The 22,655-nt window shown below is 36.3% G+C and overlaps 1 protein-coding gene across 6 annotated transcripts in view; it reads left to right on the top strand.

Moving 5' to 3' along the window:
- Hdac9 (histone deacetylase 9) overlaps window positions 1-22,655 on the top strand; it is an 851,473-nt gene that overhangs the window by 822,420 nt on the left and 6,398 nt on the right. For all 6 annotated transcript variants that reach the window (XM_069996136.1, XM_069996137.1, XM_069996140.1 and 3 more), the window contains one exon: window positions 15,071-15,218. In XM_069996136.1, the coding sequence (XP_069852237.1) occupies window positions 15,071-15,218 (148 nt within the window). The remainder of the gene's footprint in view (window positions 1-15,070; window positions 15,219-22,655) is intronic.

Raw genomic sequence — 22,655 nt, 5'->3', positions numbered from 1 at the left:
ACATTTCTTGTCAAGCATTGTTAACTCCTCCTTGTTCTCCCACTATCCCTTCCCTCCCCGTTTATGTTTTTTATGTGTGTTACTAGACAGATACTGTTCCCCCTCTCTCTTCTTATTGCTTTCCTATTCTATTTTTTTATTCTTATGTTTCCTTCAGTCCTGTGGCTTGAACTCTGGGCCTGGGTGCTGTCCCTGAGCTTCTTTTGCTCAAGGCTAGAGCTTTTCCAGTTGATCCCAGCACCACTTCTGGCTTTTTTGAGTAGTTTATTGGAGTTAAGAGTCTCAAGGGCTTTCCTGCCAGGGCTAGCTTCGAACTGAGATCCTCAGATCTCTTACTCATGAGTGCCTAGAATTACAGACGTGAACTACCGGCTCCTGAACCTAATTCTTACTCTTGATCTATCAGAAGTTCTGAGAGCTACTCTTAGAAATAATGACTCATGTTCCAAAAAGACAAAGAAATGCAAATTTTGTTGATTTTGTTTTTACTCTGTTTCCAATGGAAAATAAATAGTTGGCAACATAAACTGTATAAACAAATAACTGGTAATCTTACTAGAATCTATGACCACATGATGCTTACCTCTCGTGTTTAAGAGAGCCAGATACTAATTAATAGTAATAGTGATAAGGGTGTTTAAAGTAAGATAAGACAGGCTGTAATGATAACTATTGTCTAATTCTCTTTGAAATGCCATTCTTAGCTATACCCTTCCACCTCTGTAAGATTTGGAGAAGGACAGTTATCAAACAATCCAGGACAAAATCCAGATCATTTCTCAGCTGATAGGAATTTGTATACATCTCTTGTTGTGGGGGAAATTGTCCAAAATGTTAACCTCAGGGGCCGTTAGTACATAGTTAAAAGAGTTGTTTCCCCAGATTGCAACATGTGCTACATAAATCATCTCACAAGCCTGACTAGTGTCTTGACTCCACACCCAAAATTCAAATGTTCCTCTTTGTTTTTGTCCCCATTTCATTTTGGTTGTCTGTTCTAGTTTTTTTTTTTTTTTATTAATCTCTCTTTTCCTCTCCCTTCATTTCCATCCTGCTGAGATCAAGTGTTGGGAAGGGGTGTGAGGTTTTGTTTCAGGCAGAGAGTAATCATGACCCAACATGTGTTCTAAAAGACCACTATGCCTTTAACAAGGACAGAAGGTTCAGGGATGTTTGTTTTCAAAGGAAAGCAATGTAAGTCAGAAGTAGAATTGGCACAATGTAATAAGTAATTGGCTTGAAGAGAATTCACAATTTCTAGGTTTTCTGGTTTGGAAAACAGAAGATGGCAGTAGTCCCCTCATAAAGTAGTCCATAGTGGAGGGAAGAGAGATCTAGAGGGAAAGAGGAAAATGTGACTTAAGCAAAGAAACTTCATGGAAAGTCTTGGTGGTGAAGAAGACAGCAACATGATTCTAAATACTGATTTTTTTTCTTTTGAGAGATATTAGATTAAGCTATTTATGTCATAATAACCCTCTTAACTATTAGCAAATGATAACAGTTAATTCAGTACTGTCTCTTATTACTATCAATTGTTGTTAATATTGATTAATTTTCTCAACAACTCTATGAGGTTAGTACTCTCCTTCCCACTCTCTCTCCTTCCCACTCTGTAGCCAAGTTAATTCAGAGACAGCAATGTCAATTAAGTTCCTCAAGGTCATGCACTGATAGGTGGAGAAAAGCAAGATTATAAACCAAGCTGTTTAGTTCAAGAAGCTTCCCTCTTCAGCACTGTGTTATATTACCTCCCAAATAAATTCATTCCTTTTCTAATTTTTGTATATACTTTCCCCTGCTTCTTCCAAAAGTGACATGTTTAGACAAAAGCAATTTAGCTTTAAATTTGGAAAATTTAAATTTAAAAATTTAAATTTGGAAGTCCTAGCTAATTGAGGTTGAGCCACACTCAGTTCTGGAATCCCAGGGCCAAATTACAAGGAGCCAGAGAGCTGCGAATTCACTTTGGAACCCCTTGTAAACTTGTAAAATACATCTAATCAGAAAAAAATGCAAGGATTGGCAGAATTTCAAGACCCTGCCCTGTTGAGTTTAAACCCTGACTGTTGTCAGGTGTGAGCTGCTATTTGTCATATATTCTTTGGCTTTAGACAGAGGCCTTGATGTTAGGGCCCTGGCCAGCCAGACCTTCATTGAAGAAAAGCAGTGTTAGGCAGTTTCCCAGTATTAATTCCACTCATGCTTGCCTGTATCAGAGCCAGGTCATATGGCTTTTTCTAAGTTCATTTTGAATCTCTAATTAGCCATTCTCTTGAATGTTAAAGCACCAGTTATTGTGGGGTGGAGTCCTACTATTAAAATGTATCAGAGTAAGAGGGAAAAATCTGCCACCTACTTAGAATTTTAATTTACTTTGGTAATTTATTTTATTCTGGTTGCATCTACAATTTCAGTTTTCACTTCTATTTCTTCCAAGGCGAAATGATTCTATCTAAAACAATAAATTAAATCTTGCATAAGACTAAAAACTGTTCAAGAATAGAACTGCTCTGTAGTTATAGTCTCAACTATTAGCATTCAGGTAAGTGTCCTACACGTAGGATCCCATTCACCAAGACAGGATATACTGAAAGTTCAGGTTGGAAAGAAAAATCACTCACTCAGTATTTACATTACTTATGTAAATTCCATATACAACTTTAGACTGCAAGTATTTTCCTCATAAACAAATCTAGGTTTAAAATGTAAAGACAGGTTTTTAAAGATATTTTAACCAGAAAACAGTAAATCAATAGTTTCCTCCTAGGTTGGCTGTGATATCAAAGTTCATTTTCTAGGCAAGCATCTATAAGATTTCCTGTTCCCACCACATTTAACAAAAAGAACAGAGACTTCTTATTCCAAAATATAGCTGGATAGATACTATAATAAGCCTCTCCTAAAAAAAGGAGAAAGCCCAAACATGGGAAAACAAGTCACTTTAATACATTACTGTAAGGAAAATGGAAAGAGAAGGAGAGGGGTGGAAAGCTGAAATTTCATAAGAAGCAGTGAGCAGTAAGTAACACAAAAAGAAGAAAATGACCTGTGATATAATGCATGCAAAAAAATTAACATCTTCATGAAAGTTGGTGTATAAATTTGATGGCCAAGAAGAACCTTTATCTTGGTCTACTCTCCTGGTTTAGAAGAACCAGTGAAAGCTCTCTCTAAAGGAAATGATTTCTAGTTTAGACCCTCACTACATGCAAGGATCACATCTAAGGCAATGTAAACTCAAATACATGTGATAACTCATAAAATGAATATATAATTATATATAATAAAATCCAATGCACAAACCAAAAGGAAGTCAGAAGTAAGACATGAGAAAATAGAAGACCATGTTTTACTTGTGTAGTTAAACAAGTGATGAATATCCATTCACTTTCACTTCTTCATGGAACATTACCCATAGAGTTTTCTCTTCCTTTTATAGTGTACTTAAAGCCATGTAGTCATAGGGAGAAGAAATGAGAAAAGAAATAAGAAGAATCTGGTCAAGCAGACTTGAAAAAAATCTTGAATCATAAACTAGCAGTGGCAAGTATAGATACATTAAACCATTAGACCCCTAAGTTATGACTTATTTACCTCCATATCATGTCTTATTTCCTAATTTTTCAAGTCTCCTCACTCATTACCTCTTTTTTTTCTCTTTTTACTTGCTTCTATAGATAACTTAAACATAATAACCTTTCAACTCAGTTACCTTTTGACCTATTAGTCTACCTTGCTAGCAGTTTTGCCTTCTGCTTTACCAATGCAAAAATATCTCAACCCTGAGAACACTTTATAATCAATTTTGTCCAACAGACCTGATAGAGTTAGTCATTAAGCAGTCATTTGGTCTCCAAAAAAATCTCTGATGGCCAAACTCAAATGAGTCCCTCCACATCTTACTGTATTTCTTTTTTTTTTGTTCTTAATATGTATTTTTATTGTAAAGACACTGTACAGAGGGCTTACAGTTACATGAGCAAGGTAATGAGTACATTTTCTATCGAACATTGTTATACCCTCCTTTATTTTTCCCCTTCCATCCTTTCCTCCCCAACTCTTCCCCACTCCAACCCCCCAAAGTTGTAAAGTTCTTTTCAACTTACTGTCTTGTACATCTCATTGTTACAATGGGTTATTCTGTATCCTTATTTCAGCATTTTGTTATTTCCCTTCCCTTCCCCAAATTAGAATCCTCTCTCAAACAATGGTCAAATTTCTCCTCACGTTTGTTTCCTCAACATGCCTTGTTAGAATAAAGTGTAGCTGTCAGTGTGCTTTCTTTGAACAGTTCCTTCTCATCAACATTTGAACATTCCATTTTTCCCATCTTCTTTTTGTGTATGAGTTTTCTGGTCATGGGGCTTGAACTCAGGGCCCAGGCACTGTTCTTAAGCTTTCTTGTTCAAGGATAGCACTCTACCACTTGATACAACACTCAACTTCTGACTTTTTGGTGGCTAATTGGAGATAAGTTATCTCATAGACTTTCCTGCCTGGCCTGGTGTTAAACCACAATCCTCATATCTCAACATCCTGAATAGCTGGTATTACAAGTGTGTGCTGTCAGTACCCAGCTGTTTTCCATCTTAAAAACCAACATCAGCAACCTGATCCTTTCCTCAATTTACTAACATATTGCTCTGCAACCCTTCAGAAAGAAAGTTTTGAAAAATCTTCCCACCTTGTTATCTTTATTTTCCCAATTTCCCATCAAAATTACTGTTGCCTGATTGCCTTCTCCATCTAGTTACCAGTGGCATTCTTACTGCCATATTTAAAAAGTAATTTTATTAGACTCATAAATATATTATCTCAAAAGTTATAGTCAAAGATGATAATTGTTTGTATTTCTGCTCAAATACATTCACCCCTGACCATTACAAACTTCAGACCTACTTCCCCAGCTCCTTTTGGCAAGGTTCCATCTTTCATAAGTCCTTTCTTACCTTCTGGCATCACAGGGTGTCCAAACTCACCCTGGAACAAATTAGTTTAATTTTCTTCCTGTATTAGTCTACATTCTCAAGAGAAACAGAATCAGTAGGATATATATATATATATATATATATATATATATACATATATGCATCTCTCTCTATATATATGTACATATATATATATGTATATATAAATGGTTTATTATAAGGAATTGGCTTACCCAGTTGTGGAGGCTCATAAGCCCTAAGATCTGCTTTTTGGCCAGCTGAGGACCCAGGAGAGATGGTGCAAGTTCCAGTCTTTGTCTGGAGATTAGAGAACTTGGAGAATCAATGTTGTATGTTTCAGTAGGAGTCAAAAGACAAAAGCAAATAATAATAACAACAACAATAATAATAATAATAATAATAATAATAATAATAATAATAATAATAATAATGCCCCAGATCAAAGACGGGCACAGGGAATTCTTCCTTACTCAGCCTTCCCTTCTCTTCGGGCCTTCAGTGGGGGTGTGAGGCCACCCACAGCGGTGAGACAATCTGTTTTACTCTGACTACTGATTCGATTGTTAATCTCATGTAGAAACACTCTCTGAGACACACTAAGAAAAAATGTTTAAACAAATGTCTAGGTACCCTCTGATGAGTTTCAAGTTAACAGAAAAATGACCTCCAATATTGCCTTCGCCCTGGAAACCGCTCCATCTCCAAGGAGCTCTGGATTCTTTCAGTGGAAAATGTATTTTGAAACTATGTTCTGTTATTCATTGCCACTTGAGTGCCATTGCTTTCAGGCCTCCTTAGTGAGTTGGACACAAAATCCACATGTCTATAGGACCCCTCCCGTGCACACAGCAATATTTATTTTCATACCAAATTATCACTGTGTATCCACTTTAAAACATATTTCTTATTGATACCTCTGACTCAAGTGCATCAACATAGGGTTTATTTGAGCTCCATTTATTTGTTTATGATGTATTTCTCCAAAAGAAAAAAAATCTAGCTCTCATTATCTACAGTATAGTTATTTATCTTTTTTTCTTTTTAAATACTTTTTTATTGTGAAAATACTGTACAGAGGGGTTATAGTTACATGAGCGAGGTAATGAGTACATTTCTTATCAAGCATTGAACTCACATATGCACACAGGCAATTTTAGAATTTGAATACATGTCAGATACAGTGTACTGATTAGAGTACAACACTGTTGTAGGAGCTTTTTGTCCTGAGCCTTATACACTCTAGTCTAAACAGGGTTTTCTAAAGCTATCCAGGTTCGTTTATTTCATTATTTCTACCTCTCTCCTCCTTTCAGTGTGTTAATGTTATTCATCTGTAATACAAATTTATGACTTAACTTTTCCTTTGGTGTTTTCCCATATTCTAGATGCCTTTAGAAATTCACAAACACAAAAATTCACCTGGGGGTGGGGGCAGGATGTGTATGGGTTTTGAAAAATGCTTAGAACCCTAACCGTATTTCTTTAAAAAAATTTTTATTGTTATTGTAAAGGTGATGTACAGAGGAATTGCAGTTGCATAAGTACATTTCTTTCTCTCTTTTTGGTCAGTCGTGGGGCGTGAACTCTAGGCCCGGGCGCTGTCCCTCAGCTCAAGTCTAGCTCTACCACTTCCAGCTTTTTCTGTCTATGTGGTGTTGAGGAATCAAACCCAGGGCCTCATGTATGTGAGATAAGCACTCTACCACTGAGCTACCTTCCCGGCCCAAGGTTACATCTCTTTTTGAACAGTGTCACCCCTTTCCTTGTTCACTCCCAGTTTTTTCCCCCATCCCCACCCACATAGTGTCTAGTGAATATCACTTCTGCATTTGTTCACCCTTTGTCACAACATTTCTGTGCCCCACTTAGCCCTCCCAAAGACAGATAAACTATATGTCCATCACCACAGTTTTGACACAGATGCACCTTGAAATATTTCACAATGCTACTATCTCATTTCCAATTCATGTGGCCTTTTGAGTTTGGTTCCTACTGTTTAGAAAAATAAAATTAAGCCTGGTGCTGTTGGCTCATAACTGTAATACTAGCTACTCAGGAGGCTGAGATTTGAGGATAGCAGTTCAAAGCCAGCCCGAGCAGGAAAGGCCATGAAACTCTTATATCCAATAAACCACGAGAAAACCAGAAATGGCGCTGTGGCTCAAGTGGTAGAGTGCTAACCTTGAGCTGAAGAGCTGAAGGATAGCGCTCAGGCCCAGAGTTCAAGTCGCATGACGGACAAAAAAGAAAAAGAAAATTTACCCATGCTTTTGACTAGGTCAGTAGTTTACTTCCTTTTATTGTGAATAGTATCTATTGTGTGGGCATACCAGGTTATTTGCCTACTGAAACACATTGAGAGCCTTCTTTGTTTCAGGTAAAAGCTGCTAAAGCATTCTCATACATATTTTTGTCTAATCATATATTCAGCTACTTGAATTTCAACTAGTTGACTTTCTGAGTCACATGAAAACTTTATTATAAATTTTTTGAAAATTGTTTAACTCTTCTTCTCAAGCCTCCATATCATTTTGCCTTCCTTCTACCAAGAGTTCCAGTTTCTATGAGTCTCATCAGTGCTTTGTATTGTTTGTGACTTAGCCATTTTAATTGGTATAGAGTACTGGCTTTAATTGCTATCTTTCTAAAGTTCTTTACATCCTGTTCACATACTGTTCAGATTCTATATATCTTTTTCTGGTGATGTGTAACTTTAGATCAAGATGAAGAATTTTATTTTGCTATTGGTAAATTTGGAGAGTATTTTATGCATTCTTGACATAAGTATTTGTCCAATAAATAATTTAATTCTCATTTTAGTTGAGCCTTCAGTGGCATTTGATGCTATCAAACATGCTTTCTTTCTTAAAACATTTTCCACTTTCTCTATTTCTGACTTTCTATCTATATTGTCTCAGACTAATAAATAGAAGTTGACTTTAAATACAAAGAGGAAAATGCAAACATAATGAGGAAATGATTTTCAAAACTATAAAAAATGCAAGTGAATGTTTTTAAGTATGAAACATACAATATTCAAAATGTAAAGAAAACAACCTAGAGGAATTGATGCAGATTAGACATTACAGAAGAAAAAATGAAAATTAAGGCACAATAATATAATCTGCACCAAATAATAGAGAAAAATGAAAAAAACTATCAGTAATGTTCAGGTAATATTAATCAATCTAATATATGTATAATCAGAGTTCCAACAAAAGTTTATAGTGGAAAAAAGGATATATTTGAAGTTGTATTTTTTTAAGTTTGACAGCCAGGTACCATTGGCTCATTCCTGTTATCCTAGCTACTCAGGAGGCTGAGATCCGAAGATCCCAGTTCAAAGCCAGCCCAGGCAGGAAAGTCTGTGAGACTCTTTTTTTAATGTTTTTTATTGTGAAAATACTGTAGAGGGGTTACAATCACATGAGCAAGGTAATCAGTACATTTCTTATCAAGCATTGTTGCCTCCTCCTTCATTTTTCCCCTACCATCCCTGCCCTCCCATCTCCACAACTACACTTACCCCCCCCCCCAATGTTATAAAGTTTGTTTTTCTACATAGCATCTTGTACATCTCAGTTTTGCAATGGGTCCACCTGTATCCCTATTTAAACTATTTGTTTTTTCTCTTCCCCTCCCCAAATTATATCAACATCAATTATCTCCAATAAACTAGTGCCCAAAAAGCCATAAGTGGAGCTGTGGTTCAAGTGGTAGAGCCCTAACCTTGAGCCAAAGTGGACAGTACCAGACTCTGTGTTCAAGCCCCAAGACTGGTACCAAATACAAACAAACCGTTTTTTTTTTAAAATATGATCAAAACTGTACATTGACAGATCCAAGAAGCTTGAAAAGGCCCTGAGTTCTATGAGAAGGGCCAGTTGGGTGGGTGGAGGGAGTGGAGAGAGATAAATCTTTTAAATTGCAAGTGTATTATTTAAGTAAAAAAACTAGGCAGCCGGGCGCCGGTGGCTCACATCTCTAATCCTAGCTAGTCAGGAGGCTGAAATCTGAGAATCGAGGTTCGAAGCCAGAATGGGCAGGAAAGTTCATGAAACTCTTATCTCCAATAAACTACTCAAGTGGTAGAGCACTAGCCTTGAGCACAAAGAGGCTCAGGGACAGCACTCTGGCCTAGGACAGGAAAAGAAAAAAAAAGTACATGACTGAATTTTAATGATAGTCAATGGTCAAAAGGAAGTTAAAAGAATTGATTTCAATGGGCCAGAAGGAAATTAACAGGGTAATGAACATTTCATATAATTTTACTGTTATGCAGCTATGTGGCTGCACATCTTTGTCAACATGAACTATCCTAATCTACCCCTAAAATTGGCAAATATTATTTATTATAAAAATATACTTCTGTGCAGCTGATAAATCATCAGAAAATGGAGCAAATTTTGAAGATTTCAGAGAAAATGCAGTGATAAAAAACTCAGCTTTCAGAAAAGAAAATATTCCCATCCATCCCTGCAATAGCAAAGGAGACTAATTTATCAGATAGAGAGATAAGTACTCAGAGTTATGCCCAAGACTTCTTCGCTTTTAAAATCTATAATTGGACTTTACAAGATATATTTGTAGATAGAATCATTGATAAAACTTCCATTCTTAAGTAAATTTAGGTTCTGTTGTAATACAGAATAAATTTGAGAAGTCACGAGGTTTTTTTGTTTGTTTGTTTGGGTCCGGTAGTGGGGCCTGAACTCTTGGCCTGAGTGCTCTTCCTGAGCTCTTCAGCTCAAGGCTAGCGCTCTACCACTTGAGCCACAGCGCCACTTCCAGCTTTTTTTTCTTTTTGCTTATGTGGTGCTGAGGAATCGAACCCAGGGCCTCATGCATACAAGACAAGCGCTCTACCACTGAGCCACCTTCCCAGCCCCTCACAAGGTTTTATGATACTAAATTTGTTATATTTTGAAGTGTCATAGAAAAAGTTTTGGCAAGTTTGTTTTATAAAAAATGTTTGCCAAAGAACTTTCGTTTTTTGTTCATTTGTTTTACTTTGAAAGGAAAAAATTATAATGATGATGATGAAAAAGTCATTTCATTATTTTAAAAACTAGAATTGAAATTTTTCTGCATTTAGCAGAGATTTGTCTGAATTTGTCAGAGAGCACTGTAGTTGTAGGGAAAATATTTCTCAATAATATTACCATTGCTTGAGAAGAGAAATTAAAGACTACAACAATTAAACTGGTTTACCAGAAAACTCAATTTTGATGAACTTTGAAATTTTATGAAAAATGCTAAAATGTTTAGACTTCTATTGAAGCAAAAGCTCATATTATTTATGAAAGTATCAGTGATTTTTTGTATGAGTGACAGAGCCACAAAATGCAATATATCTGTAATTCTGCTTATGTCATTTTCTATTGTTCAGATAATCAGTATAAAAAAGTTGATTACCATGCTTCCATATAAATGATTTATGCCGTTCTTATTTCCTAATGAAACTTATTTTGTCAAAATAAATTTTGAATGTCCCAATAAAAATGATTTATTGAGTTAGGCATTGGTGGTTCACATCTGTAATTCTAGCTATTCAGAAGGCTAAGATCAGAGGATCAAGGTTCAAAGCTAGCCAAGACAATCAAATCCCACAGACCCTTCTCTCCAATAAGCAAACAAAAAGCCTGAGGTGGAGCTGTGCTTCAAGTGGTAGAATATGAGTCATGAATGGAAAACGCCAAGTAAGAGTGTAAGTTCCTAAGTTCAAGCCCCAGTATTAGCACGTGTGCACACGTGTATGCACACACACACACACACACACACACACACACACACACACATGTGCATTGACCAATAAATGTTTCCATAACATATAATTGATATTGTAGCCTTATTTAACCTCATGATTGCATCAATTTGGATGAAAATATTCCCTGATCATTGTATTTATCCACCAGTTTTAATGTATTTTGTGTTGTTTTAGTGCTTGACAAATTTATCCATTTAGCTTTAAATGATGTACCTGTAAAAAGTATTAAGAAGCTAAATCCAGCCTCTCAATGATCTCTGAAGCTTAAGAGGGCAGGAAGTGGTATAAGTCAGTGCCATCGCCTTTTCCTTTGGGAACATGATGCGTAATGGTGAAAACAGTCTCATTCAAATGGCACTGGTGTTGAAAAAGAAAAGTCTGAGGAGAGACTCTGAGCTTTCCAAAATGGTGATGGAATAGGTTTGGAGGGTTTGGAGGATTCCAAATTGACATAGGGCTTTGATTCAGAAAAAAAAAAATCCTTTTGATCAAGAAGTTATTTCTAGCTCAGGGCCCCACAAACATCAACAATAATGTATTTTTCCAAATCATCTATTACCAACATCAATCTGGTTTTTCCTGAAGTCTGATTAAAGAAAAGTCTGCAAGATCCTGTCCAATCTTGTGAAGCTATATGTATATGGTTCTCACCTCTAGCTCTTGATGGTTTACATTCCAATGTCCACTTTAAGCATTTATCCTCGGTTCATTCTTTGCTTTACTCTTGCCAGATGAAACAAAAATGCAGACTTATGAAGGGTTAACAGTCTTTTTTTTTTAAAGCGCTGAAAAGTGGGAAGATTTACACGGTGGGAAATTGAATAAGGATAAAGGATATGACTGAAGAGGGAGTGTGCACATCCAGTTTTAATGGAAAACGATCTTTTGCCAGTTTTATTACCATAGGAGAGCAACTCAGTGGTGGCTGGTTACTAATATTTTACTTTATGAATAGCAACTCCTGAGAACTCCAGTAGTAAACCTTGGTTCATTTCTCTTATGTGCTAATGGTGTTATTATTCCCATGTCAATAGATATGATTTTCTTGCACATCTGTTTCTGAAAAGAAAAAAAAAACAAATCCTATACATCATCTAAAATTATAACTCATAAATTATGGGATTTAAGTTGGCCACATATTGCACAGTCTGTATTAGACCTGTTTTCATTTTAATTATTCTCTTTTATGAATAGATATAATGGTCTATGAATACCTTATTAATGTCAAATATTTCCTTTGTTTTTATAGACTTTGGGAGAGGCCATAATGAAATTAAAGTTTTGGATGGTTTCTGAGTCAGTAACTCACACATTTGAATAAAAGCCAATCTTCTAATATTTAATCTTAACTTAGCATAATATTTCATATTAATTTTCTCCAAAAAGTTCTCAGCTATTTAAAGACTATTCTTGCTACTCACAAGTATAGATAAATTTTACAAGGTCATTATCATTTTTATTAAAAATTGTTATTACCTTGGGTGTGGCAAATTTTGTCACACTGAGTTCAAAATTCTTCCTATATTTTCAAAATTATTTATAGATAATACAATATTCTATCTATTATAGCAATACAGTATGTAATCTATCTGCTAAAGTAACAGAAGAGAGAATGGTAAATTTAATATAAAGATAATGAATACATTTAATTTTTCAAATAGTGTGCATTTTTGTCTAATAAAATGCAAATACATCCTATTCTGGAAATTTTTTAATATCCACAAATATTAAGTGCTTATTAGTAAAATGTATTATAGGAATGAATAAATACATAGTAATAAAATGTATTCTAGGAACAAAAAAAATTGTTATTACCAATTTATAACTTCTGTTTTCATTCTTATAGAGGCATAGATATACTTTTTTCCTATGTCCAAAAGGTATCTTCTTGAGGAAACATATAGAAAATAAATGGCCTTTGTTGCTCTGGATATATAATATTATTTACAGGTAAATATTTGTTACACTAAATATCACAGGCTAAAACAATATTTAACAATGATTTGTTAAACTCAAGTATTCACTTGATGCAGTCTTGGGTAAGATAATAATGACACAGTGATCTAAGGGAATGGAGAATTTAGAATGGAATTATCAAGTTCAATTTAACTGTCAAAGTTGAGAGAGAGGTGGAATATGCTAGCGAGTGAGCTGTGGTACAGTTCCGTGACTTTACTGAGCTTTTCTCACTAGCATCTCATCTTGATCTCATCACTTCATTTTAGTTTAGATATTATCATTTAGATATAAAATTGGCCTTCCTGCCACAATGCACAACATCTTTCAGTCCATCAACCATAATCTCTTCAGAAAGAACTTTAAAAAATATACACCTGATCCTATACCTCTTTGCCTTACAATGGCCTCATGTTATCTACAGGTTGAAGTCCAAGATTCATTGGTGTTGTTCAAGACTGTGTGTTAATTAGCCCTACCACAACAGACTCTAGACTCATACTCTTTCTTTGTTCTGGTTGTACCTAATAATTAATCTTCCCAAATATACTACAGAGATGCTGGTCTCTGTATAACTGCATTTTCTCTTCCAGTGATATACCAGCATCACCACCTCCTTCTACTTCATGTTGACTGACTTCTGCTCATCCTTCAAATACTTGATCTTCCCTAACTTTGTCATTTTCATAAATATGTGCTCTACTTACTCATCTTCAAGGAGCCCATAATCCTTTCATACACAGAATTGTCAGTGCTAACTGATAGAGCTGTCCCAACCAGGCCCAGCATTTCTTGGTGACAAGAACATAACATCGCATTTTGTTTTTGCAAAAGTTTGTATATTTGTTGACAAAATTGCAATTATCTGGATCACATGAAAACTTGAGCTTCTCAGAAATTTGGAATAATGATCACAGCAAGTAAAGGCGTGATCAGTGTCAGAAAGTCTTGTTGACAAAAAGAATGGACAGAGAAACTGAGTTTCCTTCCCTAAAGTGGCATTCATTCTTTTTGTGAAGCAGTATGCAATCACAAAATGTCAGATTTGGAAGGATTTTAAGGCAATCCTTGATGTTAATAGGGAGAAATAAAGTCCATGTAAGTCTTAAAAGTGTGGTAAGGAGGGAAGGAGGAAGAGTGGAATGCATAGCCCAATCATCTTACTTTTCTTTTCTTTTCTTTTCTTTTTTTGGTCGGTAATGAGGCTTGAACTCTAGGCCTGGGCACTGTCCTTGAGCTCTTCAGCTCAAGGTAAGCGCTCTACCACTTGAGCCACAGCACCACTTCTGGTTTTCTGGTGGTTAGTTGAGATAAGAATCTCACAGACTTACTTCCCTGACCGGACTGGCTTTGAACCTCCATCCTCAGATCTCAGCCTCCTGAGTACCTAGGATTATAGGCGTGAGCCACTGGCACCCAGCTTCATCTTACTTTTCAATCCAGTGTTTATCTGCCATTTACATTCAAGCAGGATGTTTGTTTGTTTGCTTGTTTTAAATAAGCAAAACCATTGCATGGTATATTCCTGCCCAACTTTTCAGCCTGCAGATAGGTCTAACCTGGTGAGTTACGAAAGAACTTCAGGAGATTCTCCTGCTTTGATGTGAAGCTGGTCAACACTTCATAAACACATAAAGTAGCTTCGTTGCTTCCATGAAGTTTTTGACTCTGCTCTTTCCTATCCTACTGGCATGCTTTCATGAAATGACCTCCTATTTTCCTCTCATTCTCCTTCCGTGACTTTAAAAAAAAAGAAAGAAAGAAAAAGAAAATGAAACATCAGTATGACATGTGGATGGATTCCAACATCAGCCAGTGCATATATTAAAGTTTTAAATCAATTATTGTTCTAGTACACACCCTTTAGCTGAGAAAAGAAAGAACAGCCAGGACTAACAAACCTGATTGTTCTGGCAAAGTTGCCATACCATTCATGCTGGCATGGCTCCGCTTTTCTTTTCCCTTTAATATTCCAACTTCATTAAAAAAAAAACCCAAAAAGTTAATGGTTCAAGGGCTAATTTCTAACTTTACTATTTTATTCATTCATTCTTTGTAGGAGATGTCTACTTTCAGGTTTCTTGAGAGCTTCCCAGGGGGCATAGTGCTTGCTTAGTGGTAGAAACAGATGTCAGTCTGCTGGTTAGTACATTACCCTGTGGATTATTCCTCACTTAATGGCTTCTGAGCATGGGAGAGATTCAGGCTTGGGGATATGAGAACTTCACAACTCACCATTCTTAGACCAAAAAAGGTTTAATCATAGCAGTTAAGAAACCAAATTACAGCTGTAAAACATGGAGATTTAAGTCCTCCGAGTTGGATCTGTAAGAGTATTCTGATTACTACACCCTAACTTAAATTTCTATAAAGCATGATGGATTTTTTTTTCTAGGCAAGTACTGGAAGTCAGTAAGGATGGTGGCTGTGCCAAGGGGCTGTGCTCTGCCTGGTACTCAGTTGCAAGAGGAGACAGAGACCGTTTCTGCTCTGGCCTCCCTCACGGTGGATGTGGAACAACCCTTTGCTCAGGAAGACAGCAGGTATGAGTCCAGTGTGGGAGAGCCGGGTGGTCACTCACATCCGGGTTCATCATGGGCAGTCCTGGACCTTCCTCCTGGGTTTCCTTCACCTGTCTCCTCCACATCCTCCACCTGTGTTGCCAAAGCCACAAGATGCCATAACACAGGCTTTAGGCTCTGGAGAATTTCAGTTGCTACATTCTTCCAGACTTGGTCCATGTGGTTGCAGTTCACAGAAAAATAGAAGGGAAGAGATAGATGGTGAGAAAAATCACTCCTTGTTGGATAATTTAGTACAGATCATTATGGAACACGCTGCTTATGGGCTTAACTTCTTTCCCTGGTTATCCCTATTTTTCCAGATGTTCTGTTTCTTCCTCTCATCATTTTTGAAATCCTTAATATAACAAAGGGAAAAGAGGAGATCAGAGGCTGGATATAATGCCACTAGGCAATAGACAGCAAAAAGGCACAGGGACTCTTATGTGATTCTCCTTGAGATCCAAAACCTAGATGATGGTGGAGGTTTCCTGCCCAGGAGTATGGAAGAAGGTGTGGAGTGGAGTTTTATTTTGTATTGTAAAAATGAATTGGTCTCAAGCTGTCTTCATAGGAACTTTCTAGGGGGGAAAGTAAGGTTTATCTGAAATGGGATTGACTTGTTATTTTTTTTAAGAAATCTTTGTCAGTTTGTACATCTTCATGTTCATTGATTCATCGTTCCACTCAATAGACAGAGAATTTCTTTAATGTTAATGTGACCAAAGACACAACAAATGTACCTTAGCATTGGCTGTCTCTATGGCTGACTTCACGGTCATATATCCTTAAGGGAAAAGTGAATCAGGTGAGTTTTTGCTCAGGCTCTGCCAGCTTGCACTCTGAAATTGCTTCTGAGAAGGTAATCGGACTCCCTCCGTCAATAACATCACCATTAATTACACAGATCCTGCTACTAGTGCATAGGTTGGCAAGTTTCCCAAGAATGCACACATTTGAACAGTTCTAGCTTTCTTGCTTTTACTGGATACTCAGAGCTTAATGGATTTAACATCTTGTTTTGGCAAAGAGCAGTAGATAAACTGAATAAGCAATTTCATTTTTATGCAATTATTTTCTCTTAGTATAACCACTTAAAGACCAGATCATTGTTAAGGGAAAAAACTTGCCTATTGCTGACTTCGAAGGCATTTTTCTTATAATGTCTGGAGCATAAGGGAAAACTTATTTTACATCTTTGATAATATGAACTAACCCCCTGCTGTTCCCAGCTAAGACATGAACCAAGTTCATAATCCAAAAGGTGTTGCAATTATTCCCAAGGCCAAAAACAGTTAGTTGTCTGTCATGAGAGGGCCATAAAAGTGAGGAAACTAACATCTGTTAGTATTGGATATAAAAGGAGCATAGCTATTCTTTAGAATTTATTTAATATAGAAAAATGAGGCTGAATTTCACCAAGTGAAATGAATTGTTATTTTGCTCATTAAAATTACATCATTTAGAATAATTAGCAATAACAAATGATGTAATGAGCCCCTGGTATTAGAAAAAAATCTCAGCACTTTGGCAAGACTTGGCTTTGAAGGCATATTTGTTTACCCTCAGGTAAACAGTGCATTCGGCTCCTGGAAATCTATAATTTGGCCTGCCATAATTTTTAAACTTCATCCAATAGCAAAGAGAGAATGGGAAAGCAGAATTCAAAGTTCATTGTTTGTTTCGTGTTCATCTATCAGTTTTAAGCAGATATCACTATTATGATTGATTTTCATTGTGAGAAGAAAAATTGTTTTGCTTGAAACATTTTTTATAACTTTGGACTCTTCTTTCCACAAAGGAAAATAGAAATTCTTCTAGAAGTGGCTCTTGCCTTTCAATTGGATGACAAATGAGTCATGAAAGAGAAAGAAAGAGACAGAGACAGAGGAGGAAAGAAAGAAATAGGAAGAGAGAGTGAGTGAAAGAAAGAGACAGAAAGAGAGAGAGGGAGACAAAGACAGAGATAAAGAGACACAGATGGAAAGGAAGAAAGATAGAGTGAGAGAGATACAGAGAAAGAGAGGCAGACAGACAGGCAGATGAAAGAGAGAGAATGAGAGAGCATTTACTCTTTCTAAAGGAATGCTATCAGAATTGTCCTACTACTTGGTAGGGAAAAATGACTTTCAAAGTAAGATAAAGGGATGGAAATGTCCCTGGGCCTTTATTATGAATGCAATATTATAAGCACACAGGAAATTGAAAAATTAGAAAAAATCAGAGAGCTAAATGGATGGAAAAGAGTAAAGGCAAGATTCTTTTTATAGGAAATACTTGCCAGTTATTTTGGAGGATCTATTGGTGTTTGGAGTGAGATGACTCATTTTGTACTAAGATTTTGGGTAAGGCAGCTCTTTTCCTGGCCAATTCATATCTGACTCACTTACCACTAGTGAATAAGGGATAAAGCGCTCCTGGCTAAGAACCACTGCAAGTATTTTCTGTTCATTTTTCTTGGACAGGGGAGGGGGGAACACAGTTCAGAGAACCATTTCATTTTATAACTAAATTGATGGACCTTGAAGACCAAATAATTAGGAAAAGGCACATATGTGAGAATTTACTTGATGATAGTTAGCTGATATAAGGTTTGAAATATAATTTGCAGGTGACAGGGACTTTAGTAGAAAAGAAATGATTGCTAGCTCAACAAAAATAAAGAAAAAAAGGAAGGAAGGGGGAAGGAGTAAAGGAAGAAGAAAGGAGAAAAGAAGAAAGATAAGACATAATAAAAAAAGAAGGAAGGAGGGAAGAAGAAAGAAAGACAAAACCTTGTTGGACCCAAATTAAATACCCAAAGAAAATTAAATGGACATGATCCATTTATTCCAGCTATTGTTTAGTATGCTTGGTCATACACACACACACACACACACACACACACACACACACACACACATGCAACACACATATATATACACACATGTTAATTATTGTTTAGAAGTGAAATTGAAATATTAATTTGATTATTTGCTAAGAAACTATACCTTTAAAAGATTTGTTCTTTGCATTTCTTAACTCTGTTTCAAAATGCTTCATCATTACTCTACTGAGACTTATTATTGGATACCAGTTCAGGCTTGGCTGAAGATCTAGAAAATTAGAAAATGTCCGCCCTGGCAAGTAAGATTCAGCATGATCAACTATTAAGGTTTTAGAGCCATATCTATATTCTAGAATTTCTAACTATGTCCCTTTTGCAACTCAAAAACAAAACCTGAGAATTTTTTCAGATGCAGGTTTAAGCCATCAATTGTGGTGTAAATCTTATTCAATTTTCTTAATGCAGTCTAGTGCGGTTATTTATTTAATCATCTATATGTCCTTTTTTGCAAATTTTCTCATAAATGATTTCAATTCATTATATAATGAAGAAACATGGGAAATTGATTGTATTTTTAACTTTCCCCCAATGTTAACAAAGACTTCGTTGAATAGGCTGAGATTTGGAAGGTACTAGGAACAGAGCAGGGCTGGGCAAGGCAGGAACAGGAAGGAAGAAGAGAGGAGAGGAAAGGAGAGGAGAGGAGAAAGAAGAAAGGGAGAGGAGAGGAAGGTTGGGGGAAGGAAGGAGAGGGGAGGGGAAGAGGAGAGAGATAAGGGGAAGGGAAGGGAATGGAGAGGAAGAGAGGGAAAGCTTCTCTTTCCTGGCACCATGGCCATAATTTTATATCTTTTTAGTGCCTAATATGTCCTTGGGGGATATATGAAGCTTGACTTGGTATATCAGGGAATAAATTCATGCCCTGTTCTGTTCTAGAGTTCAATTCTCTGTCCTATATTAAACAGCACTTAATTAGAAAACAGGAAACATATAGAGCCAAAAGTAAAATCAGATGCATATTATCTTTGTTTCTTATTTCCTCACTTGAGTCTGCTTGCCTATACTTCTCATACTCAATTTTGTGCTAAAAGATCAATAGTTAATCTCTATTGTAATCTAATTTACTTGTTTTAAAGTAAGAAAAAACATTTCTAGGATACAATAAAGCTATACATCTTAGATGACTGACCTAACAGCCCAGAGATATTCTCCATAAATATTGGTTTACAATTATCAATATCACTTTTATTCTTTTCAATTTAATCTGTTTTTCTTTTGACATTGACAAAATTCATTTTTGGAGTATAATGGCTAACTAAAATTCCATAATCCAGTTGGATCATGAAGTTGGCTTGGCAAAGGAAATATATTAAAGGAGAAAGACAGTTGAATGAAAGCCGAAAGGAATTGTACATGGGGTTGATGCGGGGAGAGATTGCAGGATTATTTTCCAATGATGAGGATGAACCTGTGAGGACATCAAGTTCAATCCCTCTTTAAATATCTTTATATTTCTCCGTGCCAAAGTGCTGAGAGCCAAAATCACCACAAAACGGCCTCAACAAAATGTTCGTGTACTGGTGAATTGTAGTAGTTTCCTAGTGCTGCTGTAAAAGCTACTAAGAATTTAATGGTTTAAAATAACAGAGAGGTTCTCTAGGTTGGAAGTTTGACACTGGTCTCACTGGCTAAAAGGTGTTGGCAGGCTGTGTTCCTTTCTGGAGGCTCTAGGGAAGAATCTGTTCCCTTGCCTTTTCCAGCCCTAGAGGCTGCTTACATTCCTTGGCTCATAGCCCCTTTCTCCAACTTCCAAGCCAGCAACTTCCTATCTCACTGACATTTCCTTAGTCATCACATCTCTTCTGAGTGCAACAAGAAAGGATTGCCACCCTTAAGAGCTTCCATGATTACACTGGATAATTTCACCACTCCAAGGTCCATAAACCTTAATCACATCTACAAAGTCTTTCTCCCCCGTGGAAGGGAGTATATTTTCACAATCTTTGAAGATGAGGATTGGCTTTGTTCTTACAACAAGATTAAGCATGAATAATCAGGATAATATATGCAAGTTATTTGAGAAGATTTAGACATCATTCTATATAAAATGAAAGACCACAAAGTAGAACAAGGAATAGAGAACAAATAACAGCTAGGGGCAACTGAACCAGAGTGGAAGAACATACAGGATTTTGTCTAGTAAATGAACAGATAGGCATCCACGATAGAGACAATGATTTGAGCACACCATCAAATTCTTTTCATTTTTAACACACACACACACACACATACATAATCTGTCATTAACTTAATTTCTAAGTGTTAAAAAAGTATGCAAACATATAAAATAGTTACAGAGGGATAAGGACTGAATAAAAATGTCTTTTGGGCATGGTAGTGTATCCCTATAATCCCAGCATTCAGGAGATGGAGGCAGCAATATTACAAGTTTGAACTAGCCTGATCTATATATTGAGACTTTGTCCCTGGAAGAAAAATAAAAAAAAAGAATAATGTCACCTCTGCTGAGAGCTATGGATAAGTGAAAAGAGATGAAGTGTGGCAATGGTAGATACAAGTGATGCAATTATTTTGTGATGAATACTTTATAGTTTATAAAGCATATTTTCTTAGATTTACCTATTTTGTTCCCACATCCCTGGAGAGACATTAGGGCTGCCTATTTTTATTTTGAAGAGAGAATTGGGATTCTAAAGACACTAATTTGCTCAAGGTTACATTCTAGAGACTGACAGAGCTGGTATTTAGATATGGACAATCTACCTTGAAATCCAAGTCATTGCTGTGTACCAATCCATCTATGCTGCAAGACACAGGGGAGAATGGGTCAGTAGTGAGTACGGAGAAGCAGTAAGTGGATTGTTTCTGAAAAAAAATGAAGTTATTAGGAAATGAGTTTAAGGGGAGGGCAGAAACAAGATATGTCTCCAAGTGCTACATTCAACTGCAAGTCTCCATGATTCCACAGAAGAGGTTCAGCTTTTACCAGTGAGTGGTTTGCAATGTAGACATATCTGTTCACCACAGAAGAGCCTAGACCTAGGGGAATGCACAGGTCTTCCCCAGAAAGGAAACAGGTGACCCCTACAAAAGAGACCTCTGGGCATTTCCCACACACCACCGACTCTGGAGTTGCAGACAATTGAGTCCTTGATATCGAAAAAGATCAACTCACTGTGGCTTTGGTTTAGGAATGATATGCCTCAGTACCCATTAGAACAATGAATGTGATTATTCTACAACTTCTTGTCCATACATTCTCAGATGTAATAAAAAAGTATGCATATTTATTTATAAACTAGCATTGAAACTTAGTGTTTTCTTGAATTTAAATTTTTTTCTCTTTAAATGGTTGGGTAGAAAGGATTTTAGTAAGTATGACTCACTTTGATAGTTTTTATCTTATGTGCCATGTGTAAACACCACATTTTCTTACGACCTCTGATCCTGAATATTCTTGGACAGGCATAAATGCCCTCAGAAGGGGGCATTTGAAGGGTTTGGAGGTCTTTCTCGTGGTACCCTTTAAAAGTTTAATTCTTGGTAATGTTAAATTATAAATATATAATGCTTCTTATTCTTTGTTTTTTAAAATGTTGACGTATTTTGTTGCCACTCCATGGGTAATATATTTTCTCCAATGTTTTAAATGAAATGCTATAGAAATACTAAGCTAAATGGCAACTATTTAATTTTTTTCCTTTTTTTCCTTGTAAATCTCTAAAATAGCATGACTAGTGCTTCATAAATATATTGCTTTAAACACTGCACTTTTTTGTAATATGAAAGCGTATCCGTTATTCAATCCTGGCAAATACATAACCAATATGCAAGAGAAAATGAAAACTACCAATCAATTATTCCATCATCCAGATAGGACTATCCTGCATGCACTGTGTTTCTTTTAGGGATGCTTACATCCCTGTTTCTCAGGCCATGTGTCAACATTGTATGTGCATGAGAGCTGCAGAAATGAAGTAATTACTAATGCCTTACACTATTTGTTGTTTGTACATTCTCCGTCATATCTTTTTACTCTTCCTTAATTCCGTGAAAAACAAGTTTTTCCTCAGGGTCGACACCTGAGACCATAGTTTGACAGAAATGTGATTCTAACAGTAGCAGTTGCAATGGTTGCAGACTGAAGTACTCACACTCAAGCTCAATCCTGGCATCTCTGATCCCAGTAATCTAACTTCCTAAGACAATCCAACTACCTCATGTATTTGGATTCCTGCTGCAATTTGTTCTTTTGACTAAATGAAAATCATTCTGAAAGTTTGCCTTAAAACACCCTCAAAGTGTTACTAAATTAAGGTTAACTCTCAAGTATAAATTTTCAAGCAATTAGTTTTGGTTTTAGCTGAGCAGAACTCTCCACAGATGATGCCGAATAAAAACTATTTACACACTGCCATAGTGCGTTTCTTATAAAAATGTTGGGTCTGTAAGCAGTGATTTACTAATCAAATTCAGAATTTGATTTTCAATGCCTCCGGCAGAGGGCCAATCCAGTTATGAAAGAACAGAAGCAAAAACCAGGGCCCTGGTGAGTCTCCTCCAGAAGCTAG

This window comes from Dipodomys merriami, unplaced genomic scaffold, assembly GCF_024711535.1.
Source record: "Dipodomys merriami isolate MVZ:Mamm:240054 unplaced genomic scaffold, mDipMer1.0.p SCAF_5, whole genome shotgun sequence".
Taxonomy (NCBI): Eukaryota; Metazoa; Chordata; class Mammalia; order Rodentia; family Heteromyidae; genus Dipodomys; species Dipodomys merriami.
The sequence above is the reverse complement of the archived record's forward strand: the minus strand, read 5'-3'. Positions and strand labels throughout refer to the sequence as shown.